Source organism: Ricinus communis, chromosome 5 (genome assembly GCF_019578655.1).
Source record: "Ricinus communis isolate WT05 ecotype wild-type chromosome 5, ASM1957865v1, whole genome shotgun sequence".
NCBI classification, from domain to species: domain Eukaryota; kingdom Viridiplantae; phylum Streptophyta; class Magnoliopsida; order Malpighiales; family Euphorbiaceae; genus Ricinus; species Ricinus communis.
The window spans coordinates 3,798,529-3,818,725 of NC_063260.1; the positions used below are offsets into that span (position 1 = coordinate 3,798,529).

The 20,197-nt window shown below is 27.0% G+C and overlaps 2 protein-coding genes and 1 pseudogene across 2 annotated transcripts; all 3 read right to left on the reverse strand.

The window, feature by feature from the left end:
* LOC8262355 (transcription factor MYB1) lies at positions 1-5,469 on the reverse strand. The gene is made up of 3 exons (XM_048375082.1): positions 5,073-5,469; positions 4,715-4,844; positions 1-779 (listed from the first exon to the last, which is right to left on the reverse strand). Exons 1-3 carry the CDS (start codon positions 5,188-5,190, stop codon positions 161-163), a joined length of 867 nt encoding a protein of 288 aa, XP_048231039.1. The 5' UTR covers positions 5,191-5,469; the 3' UTR covers positions 1-160.
* Positions 5,470-8,353: 2,884 nt separating this feature from the next.
* On the reverse strand, positions 8,354-10,982 carry LOC125370209 (annotated as a pseudogene).
* Positions 10,983-14,863: 3,881 nt separating this feature from the next.
* Positions 14,864-20,197, reverse strand: LOC125370162 (transcription factor MYB1-like). Its single transcript, XM_048374780.1, has 4 exons — positions 19,801-20,197; positions 19,442-19,571; positions 15,380-15,481; positions 14,864-15,329 (listed from the first exon to the last, which is right to left on the reverse strand). The coding sequence occupies exons 1-4, from the start codon at positions 19,916-19,918 to the stop codon at positions 14,864-14,866; spliced, it is 816 nt and encodes a 271-aa protein (XP_048230737.1). The 5' UTR covers positions 19,919-20,197.

Sequence of the window (20,197 nt, forward strand, 5' to 3'; positions counted from 1 at the left end):
AAACTACAAAGATTGTGTATATAATATGTTCATGATAAAAATATATTTTAAACTGTAGTATTATTAATAAATCTAAATGAGCTGCAGAGATTTTTATATGGCAAACATGGACTAATACATGGGAAGAATAATAGTAGTCATAATCATTAGAAAGAAAAGCTCACATCATGATTGTGTCCTTTTCTTCATCTAGGAGAAGATCCCAAAGGTTCGCATCAAAAGGAGAGTCATCATGAATACAGTCATTACTATTAACCCACCGACTCGTGCCTTCTTCAAAGAACGTACTACTGCTATCCCCCGCCTTTATTTCACCTAAGGCTGCGACAACGTTGCAATGGTCTTCTCCTTCTTCAACATGATTTTTGATGTTATTATTTTGAATATCTCTTGATGGCCCGTTGTTCTGACTGGCCCTGTCTGTCAATTTCGTCTCATCTGTTAACAAGCTTTTCCACCACATAATTTCATTATCCTCTTCTACCGGCGGCAACGCCGCCTGAGAGGTGGTGGAAAGGTTGCTGTTATTATTAGCTTGATCACCAATATGATAAGTGTTTACAGTAGCAGGTGGGATTTCTTTAATTGACCAAAAGAACTTATTGGAGATGATTCGAGGTCGAGGCCTGTATATATTTGCTTTTGTTATCTTAACAGGTTTATTAATTATCGTTACATCTTTCTTGCAAGTAATAGTCTTTTTGCGTAGGTGAGTATTCCAGTAGTTCTTGACATCATTTGCAGTTCTTCCCGGTAATCTGCCAGCTATCAACGACCATCTGCATGAATAATGAAAAATAAAGGAATTTGTCTGAAAAATTAAAAAGTTTCAGATTAATCAAATAAATAGTAATAATAATAAAAAGTATAATAAGATCGTCTTATAGTACATATTGACTTATACAATAAAAATAAAAAAATATTTACAATATATATATATAATAAACATTGGCTTAAGGAATTATATGAATATTTAAGTTGAATGGATCATATTTACCAAGTAAACATATGACATTGGAAAAATAAAACTCTATATAACAAGTATTATTCTATATCGGAAGCTTTTAAATAAAATTCTAATTCTATTAATATTTTACTAAATTATTTAATAGAAAATATCAAATAAAAACCATAATCTATACTTAGAAATTGTCTAATATTCTTGACTGTATTTCTATTATAGTTTTGTCATGCAAAGAAAATTCATATGATGGAATTTGATATATTCTTAGGATATAAAATGCGATTAATTAAGAAAATTTTAGAAAAATTATTGAAGATCTATATTTAAACTATATTTCTTATTGCTAATTGATAAATTTAAATTTAAAATTAGGTCATGCAAAAAATGATTAAAATAATAGAAAAGACCACTGAAAATAACTTAAATAGATAATTTAAGAATATAGCAAATTATTATTTCTCCATCTTGTTCGGACAAAATATCAACAAAAAATATTTTTTTTGTGTTTTTAGCGTAATTTTATATTTATTCTTAGAATTATTAACCAGATTAATAAACATATCAATTAAATTCAACACTTTAAGTAGATGTATTTTTTAGTAATAAATTTTATTTTTAATTCATATCTATTATTAATTAATTGTTTAAAATATTTCATGATAATCAGTATAACTAAAACATTCTTAGAGATTCATGTCAATGTATACAAAAATTATATGAGAAAAATAATATAAAATAATTTATTAATGAGTCAAATATTAATATTTACATGACACGCACGTGGATGAAAAACTAATTTATATAAATGTCAAACAATTCAAATTTTTATATCAGTGTATGTCGAATTTAAAGAAGGAAAATAAGACTTTTACTTTTATTTCTTAAACACTAGCTTAAGTCTTTCCTATCGCCATTTTTAATAAATTAATGTTTAATATTTATAAGCTCGCAATTAATGAAAATAAGCTAAAACTTAATTTCAAAACAACTGAATTAAGTTATAGATATTTATAGAATGATTTTTAAATAAATTGTTTCACTTAAGTTATTTCATTTTAATTTATTGTAAATGGTACTTCTGATTGCCACGTTAGCCACTTCTCTAATTTTAGATTAAAATTATTTATTTTCTGTATTTTTTATATTATACTAGAGTTACTCTTTGATTTTTAAAAGTTATTATTTTTTATTTTTTTTACTTTATATTAAAAAGTCATTCCATTAGAATTTTCTTAAATAATCCTTAACTAGGTTTGGTTAAATATTATTTATCTCTTGATTTTTAGTCTAATACGTAAGTTGCCCTTATATATTTTATTTATTTCACTAAATTTTTCTTCTCTTTGAAAGTCAATACAATTAAATTATTAAATTAATAAAAAAATATTTGAATCCTTAAACTTCATATTACAATTCTAGTGTCTAAAAAAGTAGTGATAAAAATTTATTTTTTATATAATTTAAAGTTAAATTATATAAATTTTTAAATATATTGCTAAATATAAGTGCTTTTAAAATATTTAAATTTTACTAGAATTAGATTATGATAAAAATTAGAGTAAGTAAGAAAATATTAGTTAATTATTTTTATAGACACTAAATTTATTTTCATTATAAGAATAATTTTATACGAGTCTAATATTTAATAGTGATTTAATGATTGAGTTGAATTTTTTTAATTCATTTAGTCTTTTAACTATCTTGATTTTAGATGAAATAGGTAGTAATTAATTATATTAAAAGATAAGGATATTTTTATGTAATAAATAAAATATGAGAGATAATTTATATATTATATAAAAATTAGAAGGTGAATAGTATTTAATCCAACCTTATAGAGTGATTATTTAATAGAAATTTTGACAGAAAAACTTTTTAGTATAAATGTACAAATTGAAATGATGAAAATATATAATTTTTTAAATGTTAAAGGGTAACTAGTATAACAAAAAATATAGATAGAGCAAATAGTAATTGCTCTTAATCTAATTAGTTAAATTATCTTAATTTAGACCCTAAAATATAAAATATTTATTTTAAGAAATATTTCATATAAATGTTGTATATTTCTATATAATTAAAAAAATTATTGTACTAATTTAATTTAATTTATTATTTTTAAAAGGACGAATGCATGTTTGGTGCTTGAACTTTCTGATAATAATCACTTAAGCACTTGAAAATTTGTTTGGTCCTTGGTCATCTGAACTAATTCTTTTGGACCACATAAATCTCCTTTTATTGTTTCTGAGAATGCGTGTAAGACAAATGCTCTAATATGGAATTGACTTGTACAAGTGGTAAAAGTACGACTGAATATATACATGCTCCCTTGAACTTTCTAAGAATATCATTTGGTCACTTGAACTTTTATTTGGTCCATATAGCCATCTGAACTAGTTCTTTTAGAATTATAAATCTTCATACTTCTTTGTGCCATCAGCTTTGGTTGACATGTATTTAAATGTGGGCGATATGTGATGCACAATCATTTTTATGACATTCTTCAAAAAAAAAAAATACTATAACTTGGAGAGTAGATATATTCAAAATGATAACAAAATTTTATAATTTTTATAAGAAAACGTAAATTTATTGAAAATGAGAATCAAAATTTAAATTTGAGAATTTAGGATTCTAAAAAGTAATGTTTTGTTCTCCTAGCTGATTTTTCAGTATTTCTTTTTTGATATTTATATAAGTCAATTTCATATCAGAGCAATTGTCTTATATGCGTTCTCAATAATAGTAAAATGATATTTATGTGGTGTAAAAAAACTAGTTCAGATAGCTATAAGTACCGAATAAAAATTCAAGTGGCCAAGTGACGATTTTTAAAAAATTCAAGAAACTAGGTATGCATTAGCTTTGAATTTTTATATCATACTAATTTAATTTCACTTATCTTTATTTGTGTGGATACACGTGCATATACAAATCAATAAATATAATTTATATGATTTAAAAAAACGAGTTAAGATAGTTATAAATACCAAACATAGTAAGTTCAAAATCACGTATGCATTCTGCGATTTTTAAAATATCAATAAGCTTGATATCAATCTTTAATCTTATTTATTAGTTGTCCAAAGTACACAATTCGAGACTAAGACAACTCGAAATAAGTATGTTAGTAGAAATATTAAATTATGCCTACAAAATATATTTGGGTTTCTTATGAAATTTAATTAAATTAGGCCTCTATCTGTTTGTTGTGTGCTGATAATTATTTTTTTCAATTTAAAATACTTTTGCTTTTTTATATAAAAAAAATTTATATACATAAATGCGACTAAAAATAAATTAAATACATAAAAAAACACTATTACTATTATTTAATTATAAAAAAAAATTAATTCAGAAATTGCAACTACACTTCTTAATGTAAAAACTATAAATTTTTTTCGTAATTGATTGATTTTTTTCTTTCAAGATTTCAAAATTAAATAGATGCTAAGAGATTATAGACTGAGATGGTTGAATTATGTGAAGCTAAATATTAGAAGTGAATATTTTATAATAGATGAAGTTGACTTCATTATATTATTAAATATATATTACATATATGTGGTTTATTTATAGTTCTTACATAAAGAAAGTGCAGTTGCAATTTCTGAATTATAAAACTTATTTATAATTGAATAATAAATAACATAATTGATAATAACCGGATCAAATCTTTTGTATATATATATATATATATATATTATATGTATATGTAAACTTTTAAGGAAATGTAAACTCACTTGCCTGTTACCCAATAGCTTATGTAGTCTGATAATTAAATCAACTTCATCTGTCATAAAATTTCCTCTTTTAATATTTGGCTTAAGATAATTCAGCCATCTCAGTCTACAACTCTTCCGACATCTATTCAATCCTGAAATTGTAAAAAAAAAAAAGAAAAGATTAATTATATAAATATGTTAAATAGATTCCGTCTATTACATTGTGAATACATAAAATCCGTTACACGTTAATATAAAGTATTATTTATTAAGTATGAAGTTTATATTGCTTGAATTATGTATTATCATTAATCACCTGATATAAATGATATACATTATTAATAATGCCAATTGATTTTGCTTATATGAGTAGGTTATACCTGCCCTGGGAGGAACTTGATGCCAGCTTCCTTCTCCATATTTCTCAACACATTTCCTAAGAAGATCATCTTCTTCAGAAGTCCAGGCACCTTTTCTCACTCCAAGAGATACCTCCATTTTCTACAATACCACCTTACACAATACCTCAAAACCGGCCCTACTATATATGTAAAAACACATGTACAGTTGCTCCTTCCTTCGCATCCATTCACTCAACTTTTAAAGTACTGCAGTGACGTGCGTACCTCTTGTCCATAAAAATGCGTATTTTTATTAGTTGAACAATTTCCGAATATAATCATGATCATGATCCCACTGTTATTCAGCTACCAGTCCAAGCCGTTACTATTGTCTGTTGATGTTCCAACAACTTGGAGCTCCAACTTCATTATCCTGATAATTAGGTGTAGGTGGGTATTCTGATTTCCCTCGAATAGTTAGATGATAGTTTGACAAAATAAAAATTGAAAATCCCAGAGGCCATGAAAGCAAATAAAAAGGTTTTTTTTTTAAAAAAAAAATTTAAGGACTGGTGATCATAAAGTTTACATGACTGATCCATCAGTTTAAAGATATTAAATGATACATTTCCTTCCCGACAGTATTCTCTCTCCACTTTTCTTTCAAGTTTTCAGATCTATGGGGTTGTCACCGGACTTCTCACCGGCTTACTCGAAATTTAAATATTTTATCAGTTATTGAGCCTTGTCCCGATTTACCACTCGGCAGTTCAAGGAGAGTATCCTATGCGATTAGATAACATCTTGACTAAGAAATCATTGACCGAGGTAATTATGATTAATGGAAAATAGATTTTTGCATTAATCATATTTAGTCGAGATGTATTCTAGATTTGATCATAGAATCAAGTTAGTGGATTTGACTATTCCATGATCCTTACTTGATCGGGATATTGTTCAATGGAAGGGTTTAATTACACGGTAATCATAAATAAAGGGTTCATGGATGATCAATGTCTTTATTATTAATTGAATAATTATAATATGTTGCTAGATGTCCTTATAGTTTATGGGAACAATTGAAGGACAATTATTTAATGGTTTCGTTAGTTGATTAAAGTATTTTAATTAATATTAAAGAGTTTAATATTAAATTTTTATTGCCATTAATAATGAACCTAGAAAGTCACACACAACTCAAGCATGACAATGGATTTGACTTGTACCTCGAGTAGAAACACTAGCATCTTCCGAAGTTAAAGTCCGTAAATGTCTAACTAATGATAATATATAATTATATAAGTGTTACATATTGAAGGAGCTTGACATATGTCATCACAAAAGAGTTTATAATGATATGTATTTAAACGACAACTTGATAGGTGTCATCACAAAAGGTTTTATGATGATACGTATGTCATCAGCAAAAGGATTTTATGATGACATATTTTAAGAAAGCAGCTTGACACGTGTTATCATCAAAAGGGTTTGATGATGACAGTGTGTGCAGCTTGACATGTGTCATCACGAAAAGCATTTATAATGACATGTATTAAGAAAGTAGTTTGATACGTGGTGTGAATATAGCTTGACAAGTGTTATCATAAAAGAGTGTTGTAATGACATGTATTTGTAAACTGTACTATATAAGAGAGTTTCTTACTCCTATTATTATAAGAAGAAGAGAGATAATCAACATATTTACTATCATAATAAAGTTATCATAGTAGAAAACTTGAGAGAGGAGAAAGAGTTATTCGTCTTCAAGAATTGAATAGCTTTGCTTGAAGTTGGTTGTGTGAGATAGCCTAGAGGATCTGCAATTGCGAATTTCTATTTGATTCTCTAATAAAAACATCATCAACAATCAAGAATTGAATTCTTCTCTTCAAAGATTGTAGTTTTTTTTTTTTTTATATTCTTCATGTTCATAAAAGAAAAGTTATTTCCTTTTTTTCAAATTAAATCCTCATTTTTCAATATTTACACACATGTACACTGTCTGCTAATTGAATTAGCAAATAGAGTTGTCCACAAGTAAAAGGTAGAAATGAAGGGTTGTCTCCTACTTCAAGTGGCAGATAGAAAGGGCAAAAAAAAAGGACTGTCCGAAATGAAAGTGGCATACATAAAAAAGAACAAAAGCAAAAATTACTTTATAGAAGTTATCTTAGGTATTCTAATATTTATCTAATTTAAATTATTTCAATTTTAATTAATTAATATAATTTATTTATAAAAAAATTTGAGATGTGATTTACAATTAAAATAAAAATTTAAAAATAAAAAAATTATATAAAATTTTTAACTTGATTCTCTAGTAAGACATTGTCCTCTAGAAAAATTTATCTATGATGGTAATCCTACTACGTGTGCAGCTAGTGCATGGTTGGAGAGCCATGTGACTAAGATCAAATATCCTAAAAGATTTTGTGAGACACAATATTCTTGTTATGCATGTATTTAATCATGTTGGGTATAATTTATTTCTAATATAAGTAGTTTCTTAATTTTAAATTTATATCTTAATTATAATGCTATTTAATTTAATGACATATTTTAAAAATTTATAAATAAAATATTAGAATATAAAAAGATCTCTACAAATTAATTTTTTTACTTTTAATATTTTATCCACCACTTCAGTTGATAGGCAACTCTTATTGTTTTTTTATTTTTCTTTTTATGTCCGCGGTCTCAAGTGGTGAACAGTTTTTAAATTATTTACACTTCAAATTAAGGACAGTTCTTAAATTCTTTTAGCACCATTGTCCACCAAATGGACTAGCAGATGGTCCTATCCGTTAATTCAACTAGCGGACAGCGTCCATATAGCCAAGAAAAATACCAAGCAGTGTCCACGTAGCCAAAATCCTAAAATGAGAATTAGTTTCAAAACTACCCTAAAACTAAATTTTTGTATAATTTTACTCTAAAATGATAATTTTCTTTTTTAAATCCCCTAACCTGAGAAAAACCCCAAAATTCTTTCCACATTAATAAGATGCCTATAATATAGAAATTTAAAATTAAAATATGAGAATTCAAAGCCTGGGGGAAATAATATCCACTCCAACTTAAAATGTAGTTGAAGTATAATGGAGATCTTTATGATTTTGCTTTAAAATGTGGAGCCAATGCGAGTCTCATGGACCAAAATAAATAATTTTGAAACAATGATCAACGAAAATATATACTATACTTACATTAAAGATATTTTAGTAATTTATGTTCTTATTGATTATTACAGTTTCTACTATTACCAGAAAACTGGTAAAAATTAACATGATAACCTCAAAAATGAAATGAAATGAAAGAACTACAAGAAATCCAGTCAGGATCTGTGTTTTTCCACTGATGAAATCAGCACTGTTAACTAATCCAATGTTATGTACAATAATCCAAGAAACGTCAAGTCACCTGGTTCTAGCTCAAAAAAATAGAACTGCTAGACAATTAGTTTCTCGCACCCAGTAATGCAGGACAAAAAAATTTCCCAAAACTGGAATCACATATTGGAAGTTGTTGTAGAAGATGTGAAGTTTGAATAATTGAACCTTGCATACTCTTTCAGTGAAAAACTGCACAATCTTGAAGTAAATGCGAGATAGCTTTTGGAGATTGTTGGTCACTGCAGATTGATTCCTCCGCATGATTTCTGTTATTCTCCGCCAGAACTTCCTCCTGAAAGCCTGCTGCTTCTAAAATGCAGGCTTTAACCTCTTTGAACCTCTCTTCTGATAGGGAAACCTCGGCAAGCAGTCGCCACGCAGATATTTCTGATGCATCCTCAAAATCCTTTCTTCTCTTTAGCACTATATGTCCACTGATTTCCCAAACAGCTGGATTTACTTGAATGTCGAGAAGCTCCTGGCTTACTTCACCAAGTGCTTGTTTCTCTGCGTAACACTGTACATTCGCTGATACTGATAAGAATATCTTTCAAGAACAAGAAACAGAAAACAACCCTTCAATCTGAATCAGCTTATGAAGTTCATAAGAAAAAACATATTACCTGGGGAAACAGGAAGACTCTTCTTCCGCATTCAGCAATCAGCACATTGAAGGCAACATTGTTGTTCTGGAGATAAATGCAAGAACTAGCAACTGAATCAGAGAGATCTTGCATTGTATTTCCACCTTCAAAGACAAGACCTCGTACCGGATAATTCAAAAGCTGCGACACAATCACTCCTCTACCTTCTGAACCTTCCACAATCATTATTTTTTTACTTGGAGCTTTCTCAACTAGGAAAGTTGCGGCCAAGTAATATGCCTGCAAATATTAAAAAATCTCAGGAGTCAGAAAGGACAGTTTCTAATACAATGAGTAGCAGGGCAATTAGATAGAGAAAGTTACCTGGAAGTGCAGATGATTAATCGTGGCGAAAGCACCCAAACTATTGTAACCGACTCTAAAGAAAGGGTCTGATGCTTCTTTAGCCAAGTGAACAGCAAGCAAGAAGCTGTCAAGATCGATCCTTTGAGGAAAGCAATCAAGAACACGAGGTATCAACAGAACATGTCCAAACTCAATGGGGCTTACCTGATATATAAGGAAAAAAAGAACAGTTGCTAAACAATAATCCAAAATCACCAATCTCATATCAAACCGAAGAATTAGACTAAGTTTGCTTACATTGATAGCTACAATACTAGGAGAACTAGAGTCATCAGCTGAAGGAGGTGGATTAGGGAAGAAGTGGCTCATGTTTTCTTGGCCTTGCTCGAACCTGAAAAGCACTTCTTCTTGTCCAATTCTAGTGAAATTGAATTTACTATCATCAAATGATTGAAGTACATTGTCAACCCTGAACTCAGTAGGTCTTTTCTTGAGATGCCGACCCTCGTTTAACTGTGCAATAAACCCATATTTTCCAGGAATGATCCTTGTCTCACAAGCTGTCACATCATAGCGAAGAAGGCCACGACACATTCGATCTTCCCATTGACCCAACAACAGATTGTGCAGGAAACAAATTTGAGGCTGCTCTTTGGAAAATTTCATCTCGCCATTTTGCAATAAATTCTCTCCATCTTTCTTAAAGGAATATAAAGGCAAATTTGATCCTGAAAAGACAAAAATAATTATAATTTTGACAGAAGATAATACAGAATACTTATATTTTCCTTTTTCTTTTCCTCTGTTTCAATAAGACATGATCTAAAATACATTGATGGGATATTGGGTATCTACAACGCAACGGGATGATTTACAAATTATATGCTTATGAATTTTATGTAATCCTACAATTAAAAAAAAATATATATATTTTTATAGATAATTCATTCAAACTAAAAGGTGAACCAATTGTCAGGTGGTATCTCCATGCTATGTGAGATTATGCATTTGAAAATTATATTGTGAAAATTCTAAAGTTAATTCTTGCATGCACAGAACGCAAACACACCTATCACTCGGACAAGAGCTCTAGTTTTATAAGCAGTTTCCAGACAGCTACAAACTAGATTAATCAGAATATGAAAGAAAAAGTAAGGAATTCAGTAAATTATGTACCAGGTAAACAACAGTTTCCAAGGCAATCACGCCCACACCCTTCAAAGCTTGTATCAGAACTGTCATCCTCCTGATAATTTGGAAACCACCGTAGGAACTTTCTTAATAGTTAGCATCTTTTTCTTTCTTCCTTTCTTTTTTCTTTCTTTCTCCCTATATATCGAATATATAACACGATAACAATATTGTATTATATACAAATAGGCAGATATATGTTGCTGCCACCAGCAAGAAAGAGGCGGTTCTTGTTCCAATTCTTGTTGTATTTGGAGGGTTTCTAATCGATCAAGTTCTATTGATATTTGTTGGGTTAGATTCTTGAGAATCAAAAGGCGTTTTGGTGCTAAATTATATTTGGAATCTTAAGTCAGAATTATTTTTGTGTTGCAGCAATCTCTCTGTTTATGTTACCTATATTTGGTTTTTCCGGACATTGGCGGTGCCACTACTATAAATGGACACAAAGTATTTTTAGGGACACCGTGGAATGTTCTTTCGTAATCCTTCTGTCTTAGAAGAATATCTTTTTATTTTGTCTTAAAATATAGTGCATTTACTTAACAGATATTATTACATGATTAATTTTTATTTTGATGCTTTTAGATTATAATTTTTACAAAAAAAAGTAACAAAAATTTCTAAAAGATAATAATAATAATAATAATAAAACTGAAAAGCTTTATATTTCTTAATTAATATATAAATTAAATGTGAATTATTGTGTTTTTGAAAGGAGAGAATTTATTATTTGATAACAAAATGTTTTCCTCGGAAAATTAGGAAGCGTTATGGTCCGAAAACTTGGCACCTCTCGAACTCAAATCTCAACTTTACAATATTGGAAAAAAGTTCATATTTTTTATAATAAAGACACCCAAGAGAATGATTATTATTCTTTGGCTGCAGTTAAGCTTTCATTAAATAAAAATCTCTTTCCCCTATTTTGTTTGGAAAGAAATAAAAATGGTGGAAAGAATAAGAAAAAAAAACACTTCTTTTTCTATTTTTTCTATCCAAAAAGTGAAGAAAAAAAAAAACCCTTGCATTTTCTCAAATTATACTGAAACTCTCTTTCCCGTTAGATTCTTTGTCGATCAAGTGTTAGTTTTAATATAAAAAGACAAAATCACCCTTACTTCTTTTTTCATTTATATTCCTTCTCATTTTCTTTTACTTTCTCAACTATCAAATGCTTTTTTCTCAAAAAGAAAAAAAAAAGTGTAACAAATTAATAAACTTATCATCAGTGCCACCATCTCTACCACTACAATCAATTTTTCCGTCAAAACCAATAACTCTATTATGATCCTTAACCATAGATAAAAATTATGTTGAAGAAAAATAAAGAAGAAAGAGAGAGAATTGCGATTTTTTTATTCAGTGAATCGATTTAATACATAAAATGATTTTCTCCATTCGACGCATATATTAAAATTATACTTTCACATAACAACCATCTATATCGTAACAATAATTTCTTTATTGAGATTCTTGTTCAACTAGAAAAATATCAACGGGAAACACTTTAAAATTATTTTATTTTCTTTCTTCTAGACATTTTAACAACCACCTATTTCTTTTTTAACCTCAATTTTAATTTACTTAAAAATAGTAAAAATACAATAATTACCCACCTAAATAATGGAATTCCAAGCCTCCATCAAAACTTCAAAATCACTCATTTCAACAAAAGCGCAGCCATCAAAACTACAAGTTAAGAAGCCATTAGTCGACGCGGGTGGTGAAAACCATTTCAGAGAGCTGAAACACCATGAAACATCAATAGGAGATTGTGGAAATGATTGCGCGGCGTTGGTTAAAGATGGCAGTGCAGCATTGCTTAGAGATGGTGAGAGATTGTTGTATTTAACTTCTTCAATCTAAATTTAAAAAGAAAAAGAAAGGGACAAGCATAGGTGGGTAGTGGCTAAGGTTAAACAAATAGAGAAGAAATGGGTTTTGAAGGGCAAATTATTTTTTTTAATTTCAATTAACAGCTGATTAATATAAAATTTAATGGAAAGGAAATCTAGTATAATATGACAAAATGCAAGTCGTTTTAATATAGTTTTTAAATATCAAGAATAAATTAGTATAATATAACAAAAAAAAAGGAGATGAATAGTAATTTCTTTAAAAAAGAAAAATTAATCCAAAATCCTACTATCTTATTATGAAAATTTCATCTTTCCCACTACTTTGAAAATATATGTAGTTTCGAAAATCAACAAAAGATTGGCCCATTTTTCTTGCTTTCTTTCATGAAAGAGATTGTGATGGCTGGAAATACAAAGGGGAGAAAGTGATGATTTTTGTACTGATAGTATTATGCAATGGGTCCTTGATTGAATATTTGGTCTGTGGTGATAAAGAAAATTCAATGCAAGAGTTCTTAAATTTCTATTTCAATTTTCTTTCAAAAATCGGATTGTAAAACACATCTGCAAATATATTCTAAGAAAAGAAAACTGCAAAAAGATACCCTTTCTTTTCTCTCTTCTTCCATTCCATTTTCCGCCGTTCCTGTCTCTTGCTCTGTCTCCATGTCCACACGGAACAAACTAGCTATCAACTAAATGGAACATAGGCCTTCTGATACATTTGGTAAAACATCAAATGACAGAAATGAACAAATTATTACATCTTAAGTGGTTACGAAATCCATTTCAAGGGGTCACACAGTGCACTTGACAACGTACTTGGTGGTAGTGGTGGGCGAGGCAGGCAATAACTAAGGGTTGAGGCAACCAACTATAGTTATTATTATTTTTTATTTAGTAATTTTTATAATTTTAATTTAATTTATCAATTTTTTCTTTTTCTAAATAATAAGTTTTTATTTTAATTGATTAAATTAATATTAAGTTGGGATGTGAAGAGACTCGTTGCTTATATTTCAAAATTGGAATTCAATTAACAAGTGGGCCTATTGGATAAAAAAGTTAAAATTCTAACTTTCTGACCCTAGGACATAAGTTTAGGGGTAAATTCAACCTTTGTTATTTCTATATATATATATATATATATATATATATTAATTTACACATAAAATTTTAAAATTATATATAATTTTAATTTTTTTGATAATTTATTAATTAATAAATTATATTTTTAATTAATTATTAATTCTAATTACAAAAAATAACATATTAATTATATTTTAATATTATAACATCTAATTAATTAACTTTCTAATTAGATAATAATTCTAATTCTATTATAAAATATGCTATATTAATTATTTTTTAATATTATATTAACTAATTAATTAATTTTTAATTAAATAATAATTTTAATTTTAAAAATATATTAGTTAATATTTTAATATTTTTTAATTCATAATAGTAATATTTAATTAATATCTTGAACATCGACAATCTGTACCCCCCAGTTGGGTTTGTCTTCAGGGGTAGGTTCTAGTGGCTTTTGCCCCTGGAATCTTATCCCACACCCTCTCCTTTCTCTTTGTATCTTCGGGCGTGTTCTGTGAATAACTATATTTTTCAAGAGATGGTTGGAATCGGAAGGATTTTAGGCGATTAATTTTGTAAAATTGGTAAATTTAATTTAAATTTATTATTAAATAAGTAAAAATAGTCTAAATTTAATTAAATAACATAATATCATACTCTAAAATCTATCATTTCTTAAAATTTTAATTTTTTATTTAGAAGGTGAAAAAGTTTAAAATCTATTTTATTTAAAAAATAATAAATTGTTATATATTATTATTTTTATTTCGATATTACCTCTATTAAATTTATCTTAAAAATTATTCTTAACTTTAACTAAAATTTTATTATGCAGTGGTGGTCGTAATTCTCTGGTCTTTAGTGGTAGCAGTAAACAAGATGACTGTAAAAGATTCTAGAATTGATGGTATTATGCCCGCCTGTTTTAATTCTATGAGTTATAGCTTTTCTCGACCTTTTAGTCTTTTTGTGGATTCTGCCAAGTTCTTGTTTCTTGCATCTTTTTATTGTATTATGTGGGCCTTGAGCTCCTACCAATGTTAGTCTTTCATTTTAATTGACCCAAAAAGTTTATTTTATTATTTTAGAATTTGAATGGTGATGGGTACTAGCACACTAATTTCTTAAATATAATTACAATGAAAACAAATTGGTGGTTATATGGTACATACGAAAATGAAAACTACAAAGATTGTGTATATAATATGTTCATGATAAAAATATATTTTAAACTGTAGTATTATTAATAAATCTAAATGAGCTGCAGAGATTTTTATATGGCAAACATGGACTAATACATGGGAAGAATAATAGTAGTCATAATCATTAGAAAGAAAAGCTCACATCATGATTGTGTCCTTTTCTTCATCTAGGAGAAGATCCCAAAGGTTCGCATCAAAAGGAGAGTCATCATGAATACAGTCATTACTATTAACCCACCGACTCGTGCCTTCTTCAAAGAACGTACTACTGCTATCCCCCGCCTTTATTTCACCTAAGGCTGCGACAACGTTGCAATGGTCTTCTCCTTCTTCAACATGATTTTTGATGTTATTATTTTGAATATCTCTTGATGGCCCGTTGTTCTGACTGGCCCTGTCTGTCAATTTCGTCTCATCTGTTAACAAGCTTTTCCACCACATAATTTCATTATCCTCTTCTACCGGCGGCAACGCCGCCTGAGAGGTGGTGGAAAGGTTGCTGTTATTATTAGCTTGATCACCAATATGATAAGTGTTTACAGTAGCAGGTGGGATTTCTTTAATTGACCAAAAGAACTTATTGGAGATGATTCGAGGTCGAGGCCTGTATATATTTGCTTTTGTTATCTTAACAGGTTTATTAATTATCGTTACATCTTTCTTGCAAGTAATAGTCTTTTGCGTAGGTGAGTATTCCAGTAGTTCTTGACATCATTTGCAGTTCTTCCCGGTAATCTGCCAGCTATCAACGACCATCTGCATGAATAATGAAAAATAAAGGAATTTGTCTGAAAAATTAAAAAGTTTCAGATTAATCAAATAAATAGTAATAATAATAAAAAGTATAATAAGATCGTCTTATAGTACATATTGACTTATACAATAAAAATAAAAAAATATTTACAATATATATATATAATAAACATTGGCTTAAGGAATTATATGAATATTTAAGTTGAATGGATCATATTTACCAAGTAAACATATGACATTGGAAAAATAAAACTCTATATAACAAGTATTATTCTATATCGGAAGCTTTTAAATAAAATTCTAATTCTATTAATATTTTACTAAATTATTTAATAGAAAATATCAAATAAAAACCATAATCTATACTTAGAAATTGTCTAATATTCTTGACTGTATTTCTATTATAGTTTTGTCATGCAAAGAAAATTCATATGATGGAATTTGATATATTCTTAGGATATAAAATGCGATTAATTAAGAAAATTTTAGAAAAATTATTGAAGATCTATATTTAAACTATATTTCTTATTGCTAATTGATAAATTTAAATTTAAAATTAGGTCATGCAAAAAATGATTAAAATAATAGAAAAGACCACTGAAAATAACTTAAATAGATAATTTAAGAATATAGCAAATTATTATTTCTCCATCTTGTTCGGACAAAATATCAACAAAAAATATTTTTTTTTGTGTTTTTAGCGTAATTTTATATTTATTCTTAGAATTATTAACCAGATTAATAAACATATCAATTAAATTCAACACTTTAAGTAGATGTATTTTTTAGTAATAAATTTTATTTTTAATTCATATCTATTATTAATTAATTGTTTAAAATATTTCATGATAATCAGTATAACTAAAACATTCTTAGAGATTCATGTCAATGTATACAAAAATTATATGAGAAAAATAATATAAAATAATTTATTAATGAGTCAAATATTAATATTTACATGACACGCACGTGGATGAAAAACTAATTTATATAAATGTCAAACAATTCAAATTTTTATATCAGTGTATGTCGAATTTAAAGAAGGAAAATAAGACTTTTACTTTTATTTCTTAAACACTAGCTTAAGTCTTTCCTATCGCCATTTTTAATAAATTAATGTTTAATATTTATAAGCTCGCAATTAATGAAATAAGCTAAAACTTAATTTCAAAACAACTGAATTAAGTTATAGATATTTATAGAATGATTTTTAAATAAATTGTTTCACTTAAGTTATTTCATTTTAATTTATTGTAAATGGTACTTCTGATTGCCACGTTAGCCACTTCTCTAATTTTAGATTAAAATTATTTATTTTCTGTATTTTTATATTATACTAGAGTTACTCTTTGATTTTTAAAAGTTATTATTTTTTATTTTTTTTACTTTATATTAAAAAGTCATTCCATTAGAATTTTCTTAAATAATCCTTAACTAGGTTTGGTTAAATATTATTTATCTCTTGATTTTTAGTCTAATACGTAAGTTGCCCTTATATATTTTATTTATTTCACTAAATTTTTCTTCTCTTTGAAAGTCAATACAATTAAATTATTAAATTAATAAAAAATATTTGAATCCTTAAACTTCATATTACAATTCTAGTGTCTAAAAAAGTAGTGATAAAATTTATTTTTTATATAATTTAAAGTTAAATTATATAAATTTTTAAATATATTGCTAAATATAAGTGCTTTTAAAATATTTAAATTTTACTAGAATTAGATTATGATAAAAATTAGAGTAAGTAAGAAAATATTAGTTAATTATTTTTATAGACACTAAATTTATTTTCATTATAAGAATAATTTTATACGAGTCTAATATTTAATAGTGATTTAATGATTGAGTTGAATTTTTTTAATTCATTTAGTCTTTTAACTATCTTGATTTTAGATGAAATAGGTAGTAATTAATTATATTAAAAGATAAGGATATTTTTATGTAATAAATAAAATATGAGAGATAATTTATATATTATATAAAAATTAGAAGGTGAATAGTATTTAATCCAACCTTATAGAGTGATTATTTAATAGAAATTTTGACAGAAAAACTTTTTAGTATAAATGTACAAATTGAAATGATGAAAATATATAATTTTTTAAATGTTAAAGGGTAACTAGTATAACAAAAAATATAGATAGAGCAAATAGTAATTGCTCTTAATCTAATTAGTTAAATTATCTTAATTTAGACCCTAAAATATAAAATATTTATTTTAAGAAATATTTCATATAAATGTTGTATATTTCTATATAATTAAAAAAATTATTGTACTAATTTAATTTAATTTATTATTTTTAAAAGGACGAATGCATGTTTGGTGCTTGAACTTTCTGATAATAATCACTTAAGCACTTGAAAATTTGTTTGGTCCTTGGTCATCTGAACTAATTCTTTTGGACCACATAAATCTCCTTTTATTGTTTCTGAGAATGCGTGTAAGACAAATGCTCTAATATGGAATTGACTTGTACAAGTGGTAAAAAGTACGACTGAATATATACATGCTCCCTTGAACTTTCTAAGAATATCATTTGGTCACTTGAACTTTTATTTGGTCCATATAGCCATCTGAACTAGTTCTTTTAGAATTATAAATCTTCATACTTCTTTGTGCCATCAGCTTTGGTTGACATGTATTTAAATGTGGGCGATATGTGATGCACAATCATTTTTATGACATTCTTCAAAAAAAAAAAATACTATAACTTGGAGAGTAGATATATTCAAAATGATAACAAAATTTTATAATTTTTATAAGAAAACGTAAATTTATTGAAAATGAGAATCAAAATTTAAATTTGAGAATTTAGGATTCTAAAAAGTAATGTTTTGTTCTCCTAGCTGATTTTTCAGTATTTCTTTTTTGATATTTATATAAGTCAATTTCATATCAGAGCAATTGTCTTATATGCGTTCTCAATAATAGTAAAATGATATTTATGTGGTGTAAAAAAACTAGTTCAGATAGCTATAAGTACCGAATAAAAATTCAAGTGGCCAAGTGACGATTTTTAAAAAATTCAAGAAACTAGGTATGCATTAGCTTTGAATTTTTATATCATACTAATTTAATTTCACTTATCTTTATTTGTGTGGATACACGTGCATATACAAATCAATAAATATAATTTATATGATTTAAAAAAACGAGTTAAGATAGTTATAAATACCAAACATAGTAAGTTCAAAATCACGTATGCATTCTGCGATTTTTAAAATATCAATAAGCTTGATATCAATCTTTAATCTTATTTATTAGTTGTCCAAAGTACACAATTCGAGACTAAGACAACTCGAAATAAGTATGTTAGTAGAAATATTAAATTATGCCTACAAAATATATTTGGGTTTCTTATGAAATTTAATTAAATTAGGCCTCTATCTGTTTGTTGTGTGCTGATAATTATTTTTTTCAATTTAAAATACTTTTGCTTTTTTATATAAAAAAAATTTATATACATAAATGCGACTAAAAATAAATTAAATACATAAAAAAACACTATTACTATTATTTAATTATAAAAAAAATTAATTCAGAAATTGCAACTACACTTCTTAATGTAAAAACTATAAATTTTTTTCGTAATTGATTGATTTTTTTCTTTCAAGATTTCAAAATTAAATAGATGCTAAGAGATTATAGACTGAGATGGTTGAATTATGTGAAGCTAAATATTAGAAGTGAATATTTTATAATAGATGAAGTTGACTTCATTATATTATTAAATATATATTACATATATGTGGTTTATTTATAGTTCTTACATAAAGAAAGTGCAGTTGCAATTTCTGAATTATAAAACTTATTTATAATTGAATAATAAATAACATAATTGATAATAACCGGATCAAATCTTTTGTATATATATATATATATATATATATATATATATATATATATATATATATATTATATGTATATGTAAACTTTTAAGGAAATGTAAACTCACTTGCCTGTTACCCAATAGCTTATGTAGTCTGATAATTAAATCAACTTCATCTGTCATAAAATTTCCTCTTTTAATATTTGGCTTAAAATAATTCAGCCATCTCAGTCTACAACTCTTCCGACATCTATTCAATCCCTGAAATTGTAAAAAAAAAAAAGAAAAGATTAATTATATAAATATGTTAAATAGATTCCGTCTATTACATTGTGAATACATAAAATCCGTTACACGTTAATATAAAGTATTATTTATTAAGTATGAAGTTTATATTGCTTGAATTATGTATTATCATTAATCACCTGATATAAATGATATACATTATTAATAATGCCAATTGATTTTGCTTATATGAGTAGGTTATACCTGCCCTGGGAGGAACTTGATGCCAGCTTCCTTCTCCATATTTCTCAACACATTTCCTAAGAAGATCATCTTCTTCAGAAGTCCAGGCACCTTTTCTCACTCCAAGAGATACCTCCATTTTCTACAATACCACCTTACACAATACCTCAAAACCGGCCCTACTATATATGTAAAAACACATGTACAGTTGCTCCTTCCTTCGCATCCATTCACTCAACTTTTAAAGTACTGCAGTGACGTGCGTACCTCTTGTCCATAAAAATGCGTATTTTTATTAGTTGAACAATTTCCGAATATAATCATGATCATGATCCCACTGTTATTCAGCTACCAGTCCAAGCCGTTACTATTGTCTGTTGATGTTCCAACAACTTGGAGCTCCAACTTCATTATCCTG